The sequence below is a fragment of the Neopsephotus bourkii genome, unplaced genomic scaffold, assembly GCF_033783945.1.
Source record: "Neopsephotus bourkii isolate Nb327-2 ecotype Australia unplaced genomic scaffold, CSIRO-AGI_Nbou_v1 NB_369, whole genome shotgun sequence".
Taxonomy (NCBI): Eukaryota; Metazoa; Chordata; class Aves; order Psittaciformes; family Psittacidae; genus Neopsephotus; species Neopsephotus bourkii.
This window is the reverse complement of record NW_026900875.1, coordinates 706,175-728,030: the sequence shown is the minus strand read 5'-3', so window position 1 is coordinate 728,030 and position 21,856 is coordinate 706,175. Positions and strand designations below refer to the sequence as shown.

The 21,856-nt window shown below is 45.1% G+C and overlaps 1 protein-coding gene across 5 annotated transcripts in view; it reads left to right on the top strand.

The window, feature by feature from the left end:
* The first annotated feature begins 3,013 nt into the window (after positions 1 to 3,013).
* DIS3L2 (DIS3 like 3'-5' exoribonuclease 2) overlaps positions 3,014 to 21,856 on the top strand; it is a 201,042-nt gene continuing 182,199 nt past the window's right edge. Inside the window, exons 1-2 of one of the 5 annotated variants that reach the window (XM_061348746.1) lie at positions 3,014 to 3,172; positions 5,754 to 6,461. In XM_061348746.1, coding sequence (XP_061204730.1) covers positions 5,774 to 6,461 — 688 coding nt within the window. In that variant the 5' untranslated portion in view covers positions 3,014 to 3,172; positions 5,754 to 5,773. Of the gene's footprint in view, positions 3,173 to 5,620; positions 6,462 to 21,856 lie in introns of those variants that run through there. The other 4 variants (XM_061348749.1, XM_061348748.1, XM_061348745.1 and 1 more) reach the window with 4 other exon arrangements.

Sequence of the window (21,856 nt, the reverse complement as noted above, 5' to 3'; positions counted from 1 at the left end):
GTGCCAGCAGTGGTGCTAACACTGAATCCTCCCCATTTCCTCCTCCCCACATCTATAGTCTCCTGTGGAAGGAACAGGGAGCCTGGCCAAGGTCCAGGCTCAGCTTCATCACTAAAGGGATGAAGAAGAGCAGGGACATGGCATGACTCAGTGGCACACATGGGAGCTGCTGCTCCCACCTGGCTGGCACAGGGAGGGGGGGGCAGTGGGGCTGGGGACTCTGGAGTCCCCCCTGCCCCATCTCTGGCTCTTCCAGGTGTGTGAGCTCCTCGCTGCTCCACACAGCAAGAGAAGGGGAAGGATGGCACAGGCCAGCCCTGCGCAGCTGGGGACGTGTCACCACTGCGCCTGAGCAGAGCAGATGCCAGCCACTTCATTTTAACAGCAGCTGGGAGAGCAGGAGGGCGAGGGGGAGCACACACCCTTCCACTGAAAGAGTGGTTCCACATGGCCATGCTCCCTGCGGCAAGCGCCAGTGGGAACTGCATCTATCCTCTGTCTTTGGGGGATAGCTGCTGAGTGACTGGTGGCTCTGCTTGCACAGGGAAGGGCTGCTTCCTTCCTTCCCACCCAGGGTGTGCAGCAGCTGTGTGGCTGGCATGGGGCAGCTTAAGAAGAGATTCAGAGCAGCCCTGAGGAGAAGGACTTGGGGGTGCGGGGCGATGAGAAATCTAATATGAGCCAGCTGCAGTGTGCACTTGCAGCCCAAAAGCCAACTGTATCCTGGGCTGCATCAAAAGGAGCGTGACCAGCAGGTCGAAGGAGGTGATCCTGCCCCTTTATTCTGCTCTCATGAGACCTCACTTGGAGTATTGTGTGCACTTCTGGTGTCCTTAACATGGATCTGTTGGAACAAGTCCAGAGGAGGGCCACAAGGATGATCAGGGGACTGGAGCACCTCCCATATGAAGACAGGCTGAGAAAGTTGGAGCTGCTCAGCCTGGAGAAGAGAAGGCTGCGTGGAGACCTCAGAGCAGCCTTCCAGTATCTGAAGGGGGCCTATAGGGATGCTGGGGATGGACTCTTCATTAGGGACTGTAGTGGTAGGACAAGGGGTAACGGGCTGAAACTTAAACAGGGGAAGTTTAGATTGGATATAAAGAAGAAGTTCTTTACTGTAAGGATGATGAGGCACTGGAATGGGTTGCCCAAGGAAGTTGTGAATGCTCCATCCCTGGCGGTGTTCAAGGCCAGGCTGGACGAGGCCTTGGGTGATATGGTTTAGAGCAAGGTGTCCCTGCCCATGGCAGGGGGACTGGAACTTGATGATCTTAAGGTCCTTTCCAACCCTAACTATTCTATGATTCTATGATTCTGTGATGGCTCCCAGCCATGCCATGGCAGAGCTAAGTCCTCTCTCTCCTCCCTGAGCTGGCCAGAGCTGCCAGGGTGGGGGAAGCAGTGCCAGCAGATCATAGGCAGAGCCTGTCTGTTCGGTGTGGTTCGTGTCAATGAAACACTGCTTTTGCTGGTGGCATCCCGACACTCAGACAGGTGGGACTGTCCTTGTGCAGGAAGGTCTGTGCTTGACACCCTTGGTCCCACAGCAAAGCCCTGTGCTTTCTCATGGCAGCTCCCTGAACTGGCCTGAGGGCCAGAGTTGGAACAGCCTATGCCTGCCATGGAGGTGAGGAGACTTCCTGGAGGCCCAGCAGCACTGGCTGGGAGCATGTCTGTGGGGCTGATTTGAGCCTGAGAGGTGCTGGCAGCCATAGGTGTTGCTACACACTGAGCAAACATGGTCTCATGGTCTTTAGAGGTGACTGATGCCAGGCATTTTGGGTACCAGCCTGCAGGATGAGGAACAAGCACCATGGGGCAGGTGTCTTCCTCATCCTAAGGGCAGCCGGATGGCCTGCTCAGATTCGTGTTCTGGCAGAACTGAGACTGAACACAGCCTTTTCCCACCAAAGTCCCACCCTGGGGAGACCAGCTCAGATCCCTTTGGACCCACCCTCCAATCCCTGAGGGGCTATTCCAGACAGACAGCTCAAACAGGGATGACAGAGGGTGCCATGAGGCTAGTTTATTCCTCTTCAGTTTTAATTTGGGCTGAAGTTCTTTGGCAAACCCAGCCTTAATTTGAAGGTAAGACCAGGGTGACTAAAACTAACTCCCAGTTAGCCAGACCCTGGATCTGACTTTGCTATAAAGCCCTGTGGGACGTCTGCAGTCACAGAAGAGCAGGCAGTGAAAGTCCCAGCTCCTGACCCTGGTCTCATGCTTTAATGTCACCCTCTGATGCAAAGACTGACCTATCCAGTTGGAGATCAGGCCACTGCCACTCAGCACCATGAGTTGGTCACTATTTACGTGCTGTGGCATGGGTGGGCTGACGATCTGCAAGTTGCTTGGTGCCCAACCTCCAGTGGTAGGGAAGCACAAAGACCTCAGGGAGCAGGAGCCCAGGAGCCTGCTCTCCTCTGCAGTGAGAGTGAGACCACACACATCTTGAAGGGGGCTTCCCTGCATTGCTTTTGGAGGTACGGGTGCCTGCAAAACTCTGAGTTTCCATTGAGACAATACCGGTCTCAGCAATTTACAGTATTAAATCAGCCAAACTATGCTTTTTTCACCTGTCTGGCTAGAAACTTTGAATGGAGCAGCATGCTGCCACTGAGCTCAACCGAACCATCACAGAGGGCTCAGCTGGCCCTGCCTGGAAGAGGTGGTCTGCAAACCTCAGACAGCAAGGTGTCTGCCTGGGTTGGGTCCCTGCTGTGGTGACAGCACCTCCTGTCCCCCACCTCCCGGCAGTACCCCGTTAGACGCCCCTGCTCATCCTCCTGCAGGAGATTCCCCAGCCTGGGGCACTGGGGTGCTGACAGTGGGGAGCCCCCTCCCCCGCAGAGGGCGGGCTGAGCCACCCTCCCAAAGTGCCTCCCTCACACGGCCTTTTCCGATGTGGGCCCTCATGCCCCGGCTGCACCTGGCACTGCATGTCCGCCCCCCCCCCCAGGCTGTCGGCCGGCCCCAGGTCACTGCAGGCCGCCCGGCGCTCCTGCCCCAGCACCGGGAGCGCCCCAACAGGGTGGAATAGGGAGTGAGCGCTTCGCGCGCGAGGCCTTCTGGGCCCTGTCGCGGCCCGTAGGCCGCCTCCGACCCGGAAGTGGCCTTTGGGGGCCCTGGGACATTTAAACGGCACGGAGCTGGGTAGGGAGCGGTTCGGCCGGTGAGTGCTGGGGCCGGGGGCGGTGCACCGTCCGCGGGTCGGTACCGGAGTGAGGGGCAGAGGGAGGAGAGCGACTTCTCAGTCGGGCCCGGTGGTGCTCAGTTCTTGTCAGACCCCGGCAGCGCCCGCGCCGTGAAGGGGGCCGGGTCCGGCCGTTCGGTGGCTCGTCCGGCGGCTCGTCCGGCGGGCGCGGGCGTCAGCTCCTTCGTCGGACCCCGCAGGAGGGCGGCAGTAGTCCTGGCTGCGTCTCTGAGGGGGTCGGGGGCGCTCCGGGCGAGAGTGCTCGCGCCTGGCAGGGGAGGCGGCGGGCGCGGGGCGGCCCCGGGGGTGCCTCTGGAGCCTGCAGTCCCGCTTCCGGTCCTGCTCCTCGGGCTCCTCGCTGCTAAGCGCTGGCTGGGGCGCTTGGGTACCCCCGAGCACTGTGTCTGGGGCGGTGACGGGGTGAGAATGGCCGGTGCCGCTCTGCGTAAACAGCTGGGTGGGAACGACCGTCAGCTTTCATCCTGGGCCCAGCTATGCCAGCGTCTTCCCTCAGTGCCTCCTTCTTTGCTTTCATTCGCCCGCAGTGCTGTCCCGTCAATGGGAGCCCGGCAGGGCGGATGTACCTTGCACCCAACCTCACACTCAGTTCTGCCTTCCCTGCTCCCCACTGTTAGGCAGCTGTCAATTCCTGACTGCCCATGGAAGACTGATGATGAAATTGTAATGCATGGGGGCTTGTAAGTCTCTGTTTTTTGTCTGTGCTACAGTTGCCAACTGCTAACGTGTTTAAAGTTGCAGAAATTATAGTGTAGGCGAGGTGTGAATGTTTACTTTTTTACTTGTAAGTAAACATGGAAAAGTCTTGTATCCTGGAAGCAGTGTTTGGAGCAGTCCTGCTGGCTGTTATAAATGTTACCTACTTTTACTGAATTGGCAGTGGGAGAAGGTGATGTTAAAAGAAAGCTTACCGTAGACCTACCCATGTGAGGGCTTTGTAATAAATCTGTAGCAGGTCAGTCTACTAGAAAAGTTTAGCTATTGGCCAGCACCAATGGAAAATCTTAGGAACAAGAATCACAAGCCACACAAAGAATTTTTCCTGTTTATTCAGGGATTTTTAATTTTTTTGCTTTGTATTGTGAAGCCTGTTCACATTCTCCTCAATTACTTAAGTAAATCTTGCTGCAACACATGTTGTTTCTTTGAAAGGGCTGCAGCAGGCACCCTGGGGAGGAGTTGGTTCTGCAGTCCTTGGTCCCTGCCGAATGGTGCCCTGTTCCCTGGGATTATGTGCTCGGAGGAGACTGCCTGTGTCCTTATCCTCTGTGCAGCTGCAGCAAAAGGGAGAAGGGAGTTGGGAAGGATGATGAGAAATTCCAAGCATGCTGGAAGTAGGCAAGGGAATATAAATTTCACTTCTGCTGAGCTTTGTATTCTGTCCTGCCAATACCCATGTGCTTACGGAATTGAAGAGAAAGGATAGTATCCTTTAGTTTAGCTTTGAGTCCAGTGCCTCTCTGTTCTGGCATAGAAGAAACGCCAGTGAGCCCTAAAGTTCTCAACATACCAGCTGGGGTGAAAGTCAGCTCTTCTGCTTCACACATGTCTTGAAGGAAAAAAATAGGCATTTTCATGAAAGCCCACAGACGATAGCACTTGCACTGGGCTCCATTATCAATGTATTTTTACATTCTCCTTTGATATTACATACAGCAAAAATCATTGCTATGTCCTGTCTATACCTATAATTTACCTTAATAGTAGCTGAGGACAACTTACTAGATTGTTTTGCTCCAAAATCTTAAAAGGTAGAGCAGCTGAAAAATAATTGAAAGAGGCTTCAGCTACTTAAGTTCCACACTTGTACAGCAAAGATGGAGGCATAGTACCATCTAGAGAAACTGGCACTGGATGGAGCGGAAGCCAGTGTATTTCAGTCACTAATAATTACGAGCTCTTGCAAAGTAGGTACATGTCCTAGGGAATTTATTTTATCTCCATCGCACTGGGAGTGCATTTAAAGCTAGAAAAATTAGGTGTAATGGTTATTCTTGGTATTTGAAGCAAATGTCCTATATAATCTGGAAGTGTCAGCCACTGTGAGAGGGAGCTGACACGCAATGCGTGCTTTTTACAGAAGTATTGAAACACTTCAGTAAGGATGCAGTTATTTTTGAAGACTCCAGGTTGGACATGACAAGATTTTATTTCTGATAACTGCTGAACTAATGCATCTGATACAATCTGTCAGTCACTGCTGTAATTTACCTGGCGTTTTCAAAGGCAAGGAAGAGCAGATTGAAGGAGTCCCTTATATTTGGGGTGTCAGCCTCATAACAGAAACTGCTGTTTTATGTGGCATATGGGCAGGTACGGCTTATGGGCTGTGGTTGCTTCTAGGTCACTGACAGGGATTTGGTGCAGGTGCATCATGAAGCCCCTTCACCTCAATGAAGTGACTTACCAATCCAGAATTTCTGTAAAGGACAATACATTCTTATTTAGTACATTTTTACCTCTTTTGGTGTAATCAATTATTTGACATTTGTTTCAAGAAAATAACCCTTTTTTCCCCCTGTGTCTATTTGTAACTCTGAAGTTTGGGCCTTTTACTGCACTATGGATCAGCTGGGGAATGTGAGAAATACTGCTACTGCCCAAGGTGCCAAGGAGGGATTGAACAAGCCCGCTGCTCCCCAGAAGAATGCTTACACAAGGCTTGTGCAAAAGCACCACAGTGGCCGGTTCCGGGCATATTTGAATCAGATTTCACAGACAATGCAGCTAGAAGATGACCCCAGCTCGGATCTGGATCCACCTCTCAGGAGAGGCCTGGAGGGGGGTAATCCAGTCAGGAATGGGTTGAATGTGCACAGCTATTCACTAGACAGAACATCTCACCTGGAACAGAGCATGCCTGGAGGATTTGAGGATGATAAACCCCAGATCACTCAGAACAGATGTCCTCATGAAAGAAATGCCTTTGTTAGTCTAGAAGGAGACTCGGAGGTGGAGGATGATTATTGTGTACATCAGCATGGAGCTGCGTCTGACTTGTTAAATATGAGTGATGACCTGAGTGGGAGAGTATCAAACAGCCTGAGACACTGTGCAGCTCTGCTGAAGTCTTCTGGGTCTGATGAAAAGGATGAGGAGGACATGTGGAGGAAGAAACATAAGAAACGAGGCAGATATCCTGCAAGCAAAGATACAGCAGCTGGACACTTGTTGACTGAGCAGTTTGGTGAGGATGTGCTGGCAATAAATGCCAGGAGAAACAGTCACTTGTCTCCAGGTCAAGTCCAAGGTGAGTTCACACTAATGAATTGTTTGGTCTATTTGCTACAATTACTGTGGAGTTGAATATGATGTTTTAGTCACGAGTGAGTTAACATGAGCCAGTTCTACTCTGTCCAAGTTAGTCAGTCCTTAGTTACCTGTGGGTGGCTTTGTCCTAGTTTACATATAAGCCATCCAGCATGTGCAAATGGCTTCATGTGGAGCCAGTTTGGTGCTGGCAGGGCCTAATTCTCTGGCCTAAGCTCTGTGTAAGTGGCTGTGCTGCTTCCAGGATCAGTTCAAGGCTAAGAGAGCCCAATTTCTGTGGTGTAGAGTCCAAATTAGTAAGACTGCTGGATCAGAGCTGACTCAGGGCAGAATCATGCTTTTCTCTGCATTGCCTCATTGGATCTGAAGTGCTGGTTTGCCTTTGTGAAGGGTGCAAGTTCATCTAGTACTTGTGGGGCTAAGATGCCTGTATAATATCCAATTCCTGATACAGAGTGTTCTCCAGTAAATTTTGTTAGTACCAAAGAGACCACATCTTGCCATAGAAATTGAATGTCTCTTAAATGGCAAAAAGCCCACTTATGGAGAGAAATTATTTAAACAAACACAAACAAAAAAAACCGCAGTATCAACAAGCAGCCAAAGCCAGGAAGTTTAAATTTGATTTCTCAGTTTAATGGGTTAAAACTTCCTCTGACTCTTATTTATGGTGAAATACTTGGATAGGCAGATATTATAAGTTGCTACTGGAGGAAATCATAAATGTCACTGTATTAAAATCTCTGTAACAAGTAGAAAATACATCAATTTCTCAGCTGGGTAAGATGGGCCCGAGGCCTATCACCACTTTTGGATTGAAAATAAGTAAATGTTAACTAAATCAATCTTGTAAAACTATGTCCTGTTGCTCGAGAGTTGCAAGTAATATGCTTTTTCAGGGTTTGTGGTATTTTTGAGCTTGTGACAGTAGATCATGTGCTAAAGTTGGTAAACTTTCATGAGTTCTTGCAAGACAAGATCATAGTTAAAGATTTAACACAAGTAGATTATGCTAAAATTTGTTTATGAGCATGACTTTTAGGGAGGGTTTTTCCCCCCCATACTTTACTATGCTAGCCTATTACAGGCTTTGCTGCCTTTCACCCTGCAGCTTTTGGAGAGTAAGGAAGAGCAGCTAACAGATGAAGAGTCTACAAGGCTTACACTTTATAGCCGTGAAAACAAAAGGTGCCTGTGTGGATTTTATCAAAAGCAAACACCTGCAGTTCCCTACTTGGGAGTGGGGTTGCACAAACCCTTTGAAAAATACTTGTTTGTTTAGTGTAAAGACCTAGAGCAGAAAATGTTGACCCGCGTGTTAGACCTCCTAGGTAGAAAACTCACACTTTGGGGAAGACTACTGGAAAATTATTTACTTAACCCTTCCTTTTCTTCCACCTGTGTATCTCCCTCTGCCAGCCTCCTGTGTAGCTGAGACTGGTGTACACCAGAATGCTTGCAGGGATGTAAAAGCAGTTTCTTGGGAAGGAAAGAAATAGGGAAAAAAAGGTCATTTGATTTGAGAGAAGCATCTTTTCTGCTGTTCAGTGTGAGTATATTTTAGCAGTTTTGTTAAGTGAAATGAGGATTTTACAGTATGCAAGTGCTTAGGTATAAGAACTCACACATCACAGAAAGCCAGGACATAGCACCAGATTAATATTTTCTCATTTCAAAGCTTGTCTTTCTGTCTTGATGCTGATATAAGTCATATTACTTTTCATAGGCAGGTGCCTGGTTTGATTGGTTTAAATCAAGGCTTGTGAAACTGTGATGGCAGGAATTGCTTCTATCATAGTGGTGAGGCATATCACCTTTTCAATAATGACATTTCCTTACAAATTAACTCTCTTCATCTTGTTGTAGGCTTTCCAAAAGGCTCTTTGAGCTAATCTTAAAGCCAGGCATGCCTCTTTATATTGCTTCATTTCATTGTCCACTTCTTAACAGCTCTTCAGCTCGGGCTTAGCCATTGTCAGGTTTGCAGTGACTCTAAAACTGACAGTACTAAAATTGAAGGCAATCATGGAAGTCTGAGAAAACCCTTTCAGTGCCCTGGGGCAGGCTGTGGGCAGTGAGGGACTAGTCCTTGTTAGTGTTCTTCCAGTGATGCAGCAGCTCCTGTAGCCTTGGGGGAAAGCAAGGTGGTTTGTGGAGCCCCAGGCAGGTGTCACTGAGCCCTGGAGCTCAATATTTATGTTTTGCTGTTTGTAAGAAGCACTGAAGATTGCCTTTGTCATTCTGTACTGTAAGGTCCCATGGTGAGGCTTGGGTGATAGGAGTAATTCCATAGCATATAATTAGGAGACTGGAGACTGACCATGGGAATCTCTTCTGCTGTTCCATATAGTAACTGCTTTTCCTAAGTATGGGAAACTTTGCAGTGAAGAGAGTTGAGTTTGAGGAAAACTCTGTTGTCCCTTGTCTGAAAACATGTGACATAGTCATGAAACTGCGTGTTGGATTCAGTCTATGGTATCAGCACTCCTGGATTTGTGAAGATGAAGCTGCATATAGACTCATTCCACAGATTGTTTTTCCTTTTTGTGCAGCTATAACGTCTGTCATAAAGCCTCCTGTTCTGAAGTTTCTTCTCAAACAAATCTCAATAAAATAGAAAATAATTCTAAAATGCCACATTAAATTGTGATGCTTATAGTTTTTCCTTTAATACAATTTTCCTGCTGGCATTTTCCCCTAAATCTCCAATCGTCTAAGTTCTTTGAGTGCTAGAATTTGGTTAAATTTAGTTAACAGCCTCTCATGAAGTCCCTGGGTTATTTTATGGGTTTGATCAAAGACTGTAAGGGTTTTTCCACTTAAATCCAGAATTAGTAATCAAAATCTCTTTTCAGACTTGACTGAAGTTTCTGTAATAAAAGGGCTTAAACCCCCTTTTCCTTGGGGGCAGAAGTACTGACTCTTTCTGTGGCATCTGTCAGTCAGATGTCTACACGCTAGTAGTTGAGATTTGCATGGCTGCCAAGTGGAACTTCAATATTTGTTATGCCTTGCTTTATTAGTAAGTAGTTTAGACCAAGCGGTGTGTTTTATTTGGAACAGCAAGGTTTCAGTTGCGTTTTGAGTACACGCACTTCATAGCCTGTTTTTGAGGGAGTGTTGCTGTGTTTGATAGCACATTCTTGAGTCTGCTGGAAAGCCTTAAAACCAGACACCTGCAGAAGAAAACTGTCCTCCAAACAATTCTGCACGCGGAGTGCAGCGCAGTCTTGGGAACGCCATCTCCCAGACATACTTGATTTCAGAAGATCTTTGGAGTGAGAGGTGGACTTACTGATGCTGAATGCTTGGGTGGAACAGGATGCTCTTGAAGGCTGGCTGCTTTGAAACAGGTTCAGATTTGTATGGGGCTGGTTACATGATCTCTGTATCTGCAGACACCTTCCTTGGGAAGAACGCCACCACCACCTAGGTAGTATCCAGAGGCTCCTCTTACTAAAAGCTTCATGGGTTTATGATGTATTGGAGATATCTTGCCCATCAGTCAGGGTCAGCATGACCCCTGAGTGGAAGCGGGCAATTCCTGGGTAACAACATACATTTTCTGAAATAGCATAAGATTTCCACGGCCCTTTCTGATTTATCATCTGTCTGACACTTGGCATTTATTTGCCCAGCCTGTGGTACTTAACCGACTTGGGCAGCTTCCATGGAGAAGTGTCACTGGCAAGCAGGCTGGTGTTTAGCATCATAGCTTTAAAAACAACTGTTGCTGTTGGATGGCGGTGGTGTGCTTGTAGCTGCAACGCTGACATTTAAAAGGTTCAGCATAGGCAAAGGAACTATCCTGGAATGGCTTTCTTTCTTGTTTAATGGGCATAGCTGGTCAAGACGGCAACATCTTAGGGGTTTTGTTTTTCTATAGTACACTGCACTAAATTTTGTGTTTGTTGTTTCTCTGGGGAAACTTTGGAAGAGCCACCACAGCTTCTGCTTTTCTATGAGGCAAATGTAAGATAATTCTTGCATTTAGCAGTGTAAGGTAATTCAGTGTAAGATAATTCTTCTTTTTAGCAGTGAGTCTTCCACTTCTTGTTGGGTGAAATTCAGTACTTAAGAATGCTGTTATCTCCCTATTTGGCACCATTAAATATAAGCCAGTGATCTAAGTAAAGGCCACAGAATCAGCTCAACAAATGGAGAATGTGGTTGCTGTGGAAATCTTTAAAATGTAGCTGATCCTGCCAGGTCCAATGTAGTGTTCCTTAGATGACATTAATCATAGTAATAAGGTATGAGAGAGGAGGGAAAACTGGATTTACTGTATGGCCCTATCTAAGAAACACATGAAAAATAGAATGCTTTTTTTCTTCTAATGGTTTAGCAACGTCATCGCAAACATAAATTTCTCTCCTGCTTCTGATAGAAAAAAAAATGTTGCATTCCTTATTCTTGTGCAACTAATGTTTTTGGCTAACATCAGCTATAGCATGTGAGTTAATATCTGAGGTATCCTCTCTTAGGGAGATGAGATCCTGTCCTTGCAGAGACTGTTTTAACTGTCTTCCATGTCCTTTACCAGAGTCCTGAGCACACCATGCTGCAGTGGGACTGAGTTCTGCATCAGGAGCCCTTGTATTTCGCAGCAAAGCTTTCATCTCTGTGTAGGAGCTTCATTCAGTTACTAGTGCTCATGTGGAAATGTTCATCAGTGGAACACATGTTGCTGTTAACATGCTTTCTATTTATTTTTTAAACTATGTCTTTCCTCTTTAGCCACCGTTATGTACCTCAGATAACTGTGCCTGCCAGTGTGATGTTGGTCCTAGGAACATAATATCTTAAAGAACGGAATTTATTTAATTAGCTTCTAATCTTCTCTTTAATGTAACTTGTCATCAGTTTATGCAACAAAGGTCCTGTTGAGACCCCTCAGTGTCAGTTTCTTATGAGATTAGGAGTTTGTTGATAAAGGTGTGAATATGGATGCTAGTCTGTTAGTATAATAAAATCACAGCGTATGTGTAATGGTGTAAAAGCTGTTTAGCCAAACTAATTAAATGCAGCAATAAATTGAGACTTGTTACTGACAGATGTCTGTTTCTTGCAATGTCATGTTCTGACTCTGCTATTTAATACTTCTGTCAGTCATCAGGAAGAAAACATGCAAGTAGGACTGAAAGTTTTTTTTGGCAACTTGGAGACTGCAGGGAGTATTGAATAATGGAGACAGTTGCTGGCAGCCGTCTGGATCACTTGGTGGACAGGGAGCAGGCAAAACAAAATCCATTAGTGGGCCAGCATAGAGCCATGCTAGCAGTGAAGAGACCAATGTGGGAAGCATCAGCTTGGAAAAAAGTTTTTCACTTTTGATGGATTAATTAACTGAATGTCCCCTTCTTGTGCAATGTAGCCAAAAGGGTAATGTGAGAGCACGGGAACTGGAAGATGGAGTATGGACTGCATGTGTCTTTGTCATGGCAGCAGCAGCTTATGGAGTGTTGTATCCTGTGGTGATGCCCTCTGTTTGGAGTGGATAGTGATAAACTGGTGAATACTTAGAAGATAGCCACAAGGAAGATGAAAACACTGGGTTCACAGAGGATGATTTGAGGAACCCTGCTTTACTTATCCAAGAGATGCTTGGGGGGAAGGGAGCTTTCAGTAAATTGCCTACATGGGGAACAGATGTTCAATAATAGGCTACTCAGTTGAACAGATTATGGTATAGTGCATTTGAGGCTAAACAAATCTAGGCTTGAAATACAGAACAGTTTAGTAATGAGGGTGAATGACCATTGGAACAGTTTTACTGAGGCTTGTGGTGTGTGGTTTGTCACTGACACATTTAAAAGCCCTTATAACAAATTCTACCCTTGGAATATGCTGTACTTCTAACAGGATTTGATCTGTAAAAGCCTGAAGTCTTCTGCAATCCACAAGGTCAGGCAGCCCACAGGCCTGTTGTTCACATAATATCTGAAGTGTCTCCTTTGCCATGGATACCCAGGTAGGCAGGACAGGCACTTTGCAGCTAGCTTCAGTGGCTAGTGGGGATTTCTCTCCGGGCTGTGACTGTTGCAGGGCTTTCACCGCTGCCTTGCTTTCCAGCCTGTGCTTCTGCCTCTCCTGTCCTATGGAGAGCACACCAATACTCATGGAGTGCTTGTGTCCATCTCCTGCCTTCCCACCTCAAGCCCCTTGCCTAACTAGTGCCATGAAGTGGTATGGGCTGCATGTCCCTAACTCCCTCTTGTGGGGAAATCCAACCTATGGAGAGTTGAAACTTGGCTGAGGCAGGATGGGAAAACAAGATGTTGGGATCTATTGCATAAAAGAAGCTTTTCTGTGACAAAAATAAAAATTTCCAGGGTGCTGAAGGAAAATGTCAGCGCTAGCAGCTGCAGCCCACAGATGTATGGTGTAAGTCATGCCTTGGAGAATATTTCAGGAGCTCTACAGATACAAGCCTGCAGCAATAATGTGTTTTTATTCAATTTGTATGTTTTTAGGCATTTTTCCTGCACAGTACTAAGGGTTGTGAGTGAAATACCTGCTACACTGAATAGGCAGTATGGGAAATGGTTTATGAGCAAGTTGTCTTATTCTGCAGCACATGGGGTAACCTCAGGATATGTATGAATCTGAAAGCAGTTCTTTCATTTCCTCAGCTATTAATGTCTTCGGTACATTAGCACCTCCTGTCAGGTATTTTGCCTTTCAAAGCCTCTTGAGTTCATCTGATCTTTGAGCAGCTTACTTACCTCAAAATACTGAAGCCCAGAGAAATCAGAGAGAACTTCCCCAGTATTATGTTTTTAAGGTGTTTTTCTTGAAGTCTTGAAGAAGCCTTTCCACAGCGTAGTTACTGGATAAAACAAAAAGCAAAAGGTATTGTGGAGGACGCTTTGGGATGATGTTAAGGACGAGAGGGCAGTGGAAGCAGCCCTGACCCACATCTCCAGGCAGGAGTGGAAGCCTGGAGGGGTGCAGTCACCAGGCGGAGTAGATAGTTAGGAGGTCATGAGCAGGGTGGAGCAGGTTCACAGAGAGTCCTGAAAACCAGAAGAGCTGTATCCCCTCCCTGACAACACCACTGTGCTGCTGCACGCAGCTGGAGCACAGTAACTATTTTGATAAACTTTTAGTCTATTGCTACTAAATGAGTTTCATCACCAGCCCTTGGTTCAGAGCTTGGAATGGTATCTTTGGCGTTTGCACTCGTGTAATATTCCTACAACACAAACCCTGCTGAGGAATTGAATAAAACTGCAATTACTGTCTGAATTACTGAAGTCAAAACCATGTAAGCATGAGGATGCTTGGAAGTGTTTTTGAAGAGGAAGCATAGTGTTGTGGGCACATGATGTTGGTGGTTGGGAGCAGTTTCCACAGCATTGTTTTGTGCAGCAGAAAGAATCCATTGTGCATTTTTCTTCATTACAGTTTTTCAAAGTATAGTCCCTTTCAGAAAGATGAAGTCAGCAAAACCTTTTCATTTTCCCGAGTTCCATATTGAAATCTAGGGGCAGGCAGCACTAGAGTTTTAAATAATTATGTTCAGCTTAAAGCAAAAGAGCAGTGGCAACATGTGTTTCCTACTTAATTTTCATGGGTCTGGAAATGAAGTCTCCTGAGACTTTCCTGAGTATCCATGGACATGCCCCTGTTTTTGCTGCCTCCATCCCTAAAGTAGGAATGTTTCTTCCTCAGCGGCTTGTTGTAAGGATACTGAAGGTCTGAATCTTTTATAATCAGCTTCAGTGGTATGGTCACCTCCAAAAGCAACTCACGGCCCTATGAACTCATTCATAAACCATGACAGCCTGTATTTCCCCATCTGGGAGTCACCACTGGCGGGGCAGGCTGTCTTCCCACAGCCAGCTTGTTCCCCATTGATGCAAGGATTCCCTGTGTGCCTTTTTTTTTTTCTTGGACATTCAACTCTCTGTGCAGATTTTGGCAGTCTTTCTGCCAAAAATGTTTAGAGAATTACTGTCTTCAAAGAGGCAGGGTGAGAGAGCTGCAGTTTTGTTCCTGGGTGCACAAATGGCTCACAGCTGGACTGTGTCCTGATGCACAAACACCGTTGTGCTGGTAGATAAACTGCTGGCTGGCACAGACAGAGTGGTGTTAAGTTGAACACTTGTTGGTAACTGATTGGGCTGTTGCTGGAAGGACTGGTTGCTTGGAATCACTCCTGAAATCCCATTTAAGAGCTATGTGGACAGGCCTTCATTTTTAAGGTCTGTCTCCTTATCTTACATTGATTTGTCTTGATGTTGGAAAGTTACAGCTCAGATTTATGCTGAGGCTGGGCCCTGGTGGCCCATGAAATGGGTCAATTAGTGGAGTCTGGTGGGCATGGGAGCTAGTTCTGGCAGCTGGATTGCAATACATCATCCACTCACTTCAGGACATTTGCATGGAATTTACCTTTTGGCTGAGCCCCTGCATGTAAATGTAGGTCTGTGTTGTTTCTCTACTTTGAATAACTGTTTAATTAACTTTAAACTTAATTACACAGTCTACCATCTGCCTAAATCCCTACAGTGTTGTCACATCACCATCCTTTTTCACTTCCGCCAAGACATTCCCTTTCCCGGAAGTTTGCCCTACTTTTAAATCCTGAAGATTCACATAATTCACATCCTTGGTTGTTTTTGAGAAGGACCTACAGCAACATTGTAGGAACTCCCTTTGGCTCTGTGGTCAGGCTTAGACTAAGCACAGGAGTGTGCCGCAGAACCTCCAGTTTGGTTTACATTTCATCAGAGAAGAAGGATCCCTTTTTTGATAGCTTGTGATAAGGAGAATATGCTGTCAGACTTTCTCTTAGACCATAGATTGAGCATCTGAAATGCTGCCTTCCAGGTTTATCTCCTGAAAGTCTCTTTGCTGCAGTGAAACCTCACTGAACTGATAACGTATCTCCAAAGTCTTGCCTTTCCACTCCTACATCTCTAATGAATTCTTTCCTATGACATCCTCATTTCTCTCTATTGCTTTATCTTTAATCTTGAGCCATCTACTTTATTTAACCTCTTTGCTTCAAGATACTGTAAAATGCATGGTGGTGGTTCTGTTCCAAGGCTATTGGAGAACTCTAAATTCATGTAATTCATGTTGAGAGCAATGTTGAAGCATGGCTGTTCCTAGCACAGGCTGGAGTGGAGCTCGGCTCACAGGGAGTCTGGTGGATGGATTTTGGTCCGGTTTTGTATTATTTGGGCTCTAGCACAGAATTTGAGATACCTTCCAAGGAGTGTCTTTTTCCTTCGTGGTACAGAACTCTTTCCCTGAGCAGCTATACCAACAGCTGTCATTGTTTTTCCTTTTAAAACAAAATAGAACAAAAAAGTATTTGACTGTTGCTGCTAAAGAGAGACATTTAATCTCTTAAATCTGCAAAATATTTTGCAAAACAGAAATATATAGTTACTTCTGGCCTGTCTGTGACCAGCATTTTTGTTGACATAACTTGCATTTGAGATCACTTCAGTGGTGTTTGTTGGTTTTGCCTGTGTGTGGTAATTTGATCCCAGATACTGTAGTAGTCATTTAAGTGCTTGGAGTTTGTGACTAAGTAATTTATATAATATGGCATATATGAGATGTCACTGGTGCATTAGAAATTAAAAGCAATCTAACTTTTTTTGGCTGTTAAAATTTGAGAGGGAATTCTTTTAGAGGCTTTAAGCAGCAGAAAATATCAAATAGCTTTTAAATAGCTATCTAAGCATATGAAAGGAGAAGACATGGGGATCCTAGCAAAACCACCCTGATGTTAATGCAGTTTGTACTGGCAAAGCATGCTTTTGCTAGTAGAGTTTATTTGACTTTGGAGAATGAAAGGACTAGTTGCCTGGTACAGCAGTGTTAAGACTAGGTCTGTGCCTGTCCAGAGCTATCAAGCAGGAACTGCATCCCCCCAGACTATCAAAGCTGGCAGAATTGTATTCACAAAAGTACCTGGGGTGGGTTTTTCAGGGCTGTGTAGGATCTGTGATTTTTTTGGTCCCAGATACCTTTCCAAAACAAGGCAATTTCCATTGACTGAAGGCTTGTATTGAGACTACTAATGAACTCTCTTACACACCAGCATCCACAGTGGCTCGTAAAGTTATAGACAGGACTGCCTGGCAGGTTGTAGAGAGTATTCATTTGCCAGAAGACCAAATTTGATGTTTTCTAGAATTTGCTTTGCCAACTAGGCCAAGAGCCAACTTGAACTTGTAGATCTGTGAGGTGATGCCTTGGGCTGCCACGTGGTTGGACTCTTAATTCATTAAGTGTCTAGTAAGGATGAGCAGGAGCATGCATTACTTAGGTTTCTTGCTGCGCTTAACCCAGTCTGACTTAAATGGGAGTGTTGGACTAAGCAGGGTCTAGCATCTGAGTAGTTCTTGTTGCCTTTAGTTGGTTAATTCCTGCCTTTGGAGATAAGGCAGTGTTGGGTCACCATTCATTTAGTAGCTGCCATGCCTTCTAGCTCATGGGTGTATCCTTATGGTGTTTTACTAAGTGCATAGGTAGGTTGTCTTGAAGAATTAAATGTCAGGGAACTACTTGGAAAGTCTGAAGGAAATCGCTTTAAGTCATTGAAACGTGTCAGCAGTGAAATTAAACATTGTAGAAATATGGACAAATATTTAGTAACCATGTGTTGTGAGTGTCTCATTAACTGATAACAAATAGAAGTTCCATCACGTTATCAGTTCTGGAGATATGCTTCTCCTTCTTCTCACGTTTACACTAACTGTAAAGCAGGGTTATTTGAAAGATTCCTTTGCATATCTAGGTCATGATCTAATGCTGGGAATCAATGGAAAATCCTCTTTGCAATAGCAGAGTTAGCAGAGGTGTTGATGCCATCATAGTCTGATAAAGGTAAGTAGTAGATGAAAGTATTTGGTGTAGGAAAAGTTTGTAACAATATTGTTCTGTCCAGTGCTTTCAGCATAATTCCTTTTTCATTTTTATGTGTAGAAGGAATCATTACATATCATGATAGCTGTCAGTGCGGAGTCCTAAACCTGTAGAGGTGTTACCTGCATAGTTGTGATGTCCTCGGAGGCCTGCACACCATGGGGAGCTGGGTTAAACATAAATAATGTACATGGTAACAAAACTAGATGTTTAGTCAGAATTAAAAATGCCTAGTACCAAGGTAGGCACCCTTTAACAGGAAAGGGGAAAGCTATACCAAGATGTCTGTATCTTGGAATTCACTTAGCTCTCTCAAGTAAAACTAGTTCTTGCTGGATCCTGGATGGAGGTATCCAAGGAGTCATGGATGTGCTGATGAAAGTTCAGTGAGGAATATTTTCTTTCTGCGCTAGTAGTAACCAAATAGCTTGTCAGGTCTTAGAGGGCAGCTGCAAATATTTTATTTTTGGTGAATAAAATTGAGGGCCTTGGTTCTAACTTCTGTAAAGCAATATGCAAGTTTTAATGTAAAATTAAAGACTTTCTGGCCTTGCTAACTTCATTTTTAGTTGAACATTTTAGTTGATTTAGTTGGCCATCTAGTTGATCAACTGACTAATAGATGTAAATTTAATTAAATGCAGTACTTCTCAAAACCTGAACTATAGAGTGATTTTGTATAAAGTATGTCAAAATAAGCTGATTTAAAACATCCAGCCTCCTCTCTTACTGTAAGTCAGATCAATTATTGTGGGAAACTGCCTGCCTGCCTTTTTTTTCCCCCTCAAAATAAGAAAAGATTAATAAGTACTTAGGTTTAAAGATCAAAATGTGCCATTACATGATGTCACTGTTGTGACAGTGATGAAGTGTGATGGTTTGGATTCTAGATGGAGTTCCATTGCTGTCCCTTCAGCTGAGCTCAACCAGCCACTGCTGCCTCCATGTTGGTTGCTGGACTTCCTGGGTTGGAGCCAGCCTCCAGCTTCATCCTTTCTATTCCTTTTCCTGGCGCCCATTTTGGGAATAAAAGGAGGTGCTGATTGTGGACTGTTCTGAAAGCCCACAAATACCACCTACTTTTCAGTTCTCTCTAGCTGTGGAGGTGGGAGTTGCCTGTTTCTACTTCCCACAAGTGCTTCCCCTTAGCTAATTGGAAGGGGTCCCCTGCTCTGTGTGTGGAAGTGCTGCTACTGTTTGGGTGTCTCCTTGCCTGATGCAGTGTTTGGATTGTTTAAACCCACGTCTTCCTCCAGAAGACTTCATGTAACGAACAACCACCTTTCCTCAAATTGTTACTTCTGTATTATTTTCCATTGGAAATGGCATAACATCTAGGAATCCCAGACAAGTGATGGCAGCATCCACGGAGGTCAGCTCTACATTATCTTCCAATACCCAAAGGGGCTGAAAATTCTGGAGAGGGACTTTTTACAAGATCCTGTAGGGATAGGACAAGTGGTAATGGCATTGAACTGAAAGAACGTACATTTAGATTAGATATCAGGAAGTTCTTCCCTTTGAGAGTGGTGAGACACTGGAACAGGTTGCTCAGAGAAGCTGTGGCTGCTCCATCCCTGGCAGTGTTCAAGGCCAGGTTGGACAGGGCTTTGAGCAACATGGTCTAGTGGAAGGTGTCCCTGCCCATGTCAGCGGGGGTGTGATATTTAAGGTCCCTTCTAACCCAAACCATTCTATGGTTCTGTCATCTCTGCTGCCAGATAAACGTACCCAAACAACTTCATTTGCTATGTGTTGTGAATACTTATGTGAATTGCTCTGCATTCAAGCTTGGGTGGTTCTGCATATGCACATGTGCTTGGTGGATTGTGGTTGCTTCAGGCCCCTTCTTAAGATGCATCAACCACCCTCAGCTCTCTGTCACTGCACTTTAGTCTTCCTTCTGTTGAAGTTATTTTTATTTTATTATATTAATTTACTTAATGTATTTAATCATTGATTATTTTAGTGCTTAGAATGTACTTTGTGCTTCTTTATACCCTAAGAGATTTTGTTGTATCTTACAAATAACATGACTGTAACACCACAAGAAAAGTAAGACTTCTGACATACCTGTTGCTGGAAGAGAGTTTAGCTAAGTTTGTGACAGCAGTTATTTCAGAAAGGATAGTCGGAATAGATCCTATGTTGTCTATAGAGTTGTAGAGTAGTCAAGTTACGGTTTGCTTTTTGGAATGACGTCTGTTCTATCCAGTAGAATATTAATGCTGGGCAGCAGACAGGAGGAAAGCCCATCATGAGAACTATTTCTATACATATTTCTAACTTCCAGTTTTAAGAGACAGGCGCATTACAGAAGGAAATACTGAATCTAGTTGAAACAGATGGCACCCTTTAGTTAGCTAGTTTTCTTTTAAAAGGAGAAATACAAGAAATTACAGTCATGCAGAACTTGATGCGTTCCAGTTGAATGCTAATTGTGACAGTTGTCTGTGGCTTTGTAACAGGGGTGGTTTTGTTTAGCTGTAAATGCCATGGCCAGCGGGGTCAAATACTTATCCAAAGTGGCTGTGTGTAAACTGGCTTGAAAGCCAGCTATGTCGAAGCAGAGTTTGTTCATTTGAGTAATCTTTTTCTTTGACTTTGTCTGAGTCTGAGCAGATGAAAAACCCCACCGAAGAGCAAGCCAAAGGCTTAAGTGTTGGAAATGAGCAAGTGCTTCTCTGCGTGTCTACCTTTCGGCATAGAAAGGTGCTTCTCCACCCTTTGCTGTTACTATGCATTATTTTTGGCAGTAGTGGCCCCAAAGTTTCTGAACTGATGGCCATGGCAAGTGCTGGGGCAGCTCTGCTCTGCAGTGCCTAATTCTGGCTCTCACCTCACTTCCCTCAGTAACCCTTTTTTTTTTTTTTTCTGCATTTTAGTTTTCTGCTCTTTTTTTTTTTTTCTTTTTTTTTTTTCCCCCCAGGTCCTTCTTAGTTACATGTTGATTTAGCTTCCTTTTTATCCTAAGTTCTTCAATTCATACTAGTATTTTCTGTGACTTGCTGTCATAGAAACGAGGGCTTTAGAAGACCTTACGAGCTCATGTAATCCATTTCACTACCTCAAGGAAAAAATGACTCTATTTAGACCAACTCTGGCACACATCCGTCTCACCTATTTTTAAGAACCTCCAGCGAAGCAGATTGCGTGACCTCTCTTGAGTGATCAACCGAGTGCCTTGCGTTTTTAGTAATATTCCTGTGATCCTGACTGTTGCAATTTAAGTCAGATTCCTTCACCAGAATGTCTCTGAAAACTCTGACCAGAGCAAACTGTGTTGCCAGTTCAAAGCTATCCTGCTCATTTCTCTCTAGACCTTTTACTTTTGGTGTCCGTTTTTGAACTTACTCTCTTGACTCTTAGGTCATTTGCAAATCAGTTAATTTTAGTTCCATCTCGTCATGTGGTCCCTGCAGGTAGTATTGCCTTGTTTGCATTGGCTGAACACTAAATGTGTGGTTGTGCTCTTGACATGTTATAGCTGTGACTTCCCTCGGACAGTCTTGGACAGTCTCCTCCCTGAAAGCATGTGCAGACTATAAAAAGCTTGATCATATAGAAAGAGGCTGAACTACATTGCCCTTATCATCACTGAACGCAGAGACTCCCTCTTCATTTCAGTGTTGTGTTTGGAGACACTCCTTGTGGCCTTTAATCTCTTCCTTGACTGGTCTGAACTGGCACCTTGACTAGTCCCTCTGCCTGTCCTGGTGTATCTTCTTCTGAATTTGGAGGATCCCTCCCTCCTCCTGTTCATTTGCCTGTTGCTATATATGGAAATTGCTTTTTGTATTTGGTGGGTGAAGTAGCAATTTTCATAGAATCATAGAATTTGATTTGGGTGTGCAGGGACCTTAAAGGTCATTTAGTTCAAGCTCTCCTGCCATGGGCAGGGACACCTTCCACTAGACCATGTTGCTCAAAGCCCTGCCCAACCTGGCCTTGAACACTGCCAGGGATGGAGCATCCACAACTTCTCTGGGCAACCTGTGCCAGTGTCTCACCACTCTTACTGTAAAGAATTTCTTCCTAATATCTAAATGTACCTTCTTTCAGTTTAAAGCCATTCCTCCTTGTCCTGTCACTACACGCCCTTGTAAAAAGTCCCTGTGCAGTTTTCTTGTCAGTCCCTTTAGGTACTGAAAGGCTGCTCTGAGGTCTCCCTGAAGACCTGAACAACACAACTCTCTCAGCCTGTCTTCATAGGAGAGCTGCTCCAGCCCTCTGAGCATTTTCATGGCCTCCTCTGGACTCACTCCAACAACTCCGCATCCTCCTTATATTAGGGATCCAGAGCTGAATGCAGTACTCTAGGTGGGGTCTTTCAAGAGCAGAATAGAGGGGGGAAATCACCAGTCTTGACTTGCTGGTCACCCTCCTTTTGATGCAACCTGTCATACAGTTGTCTTCCTGGGCTGTCAGTGCACGGTGTCAGCTAATGTTGAACTTCTCATCAACTGCTATCCCCAAGTCCTTCTT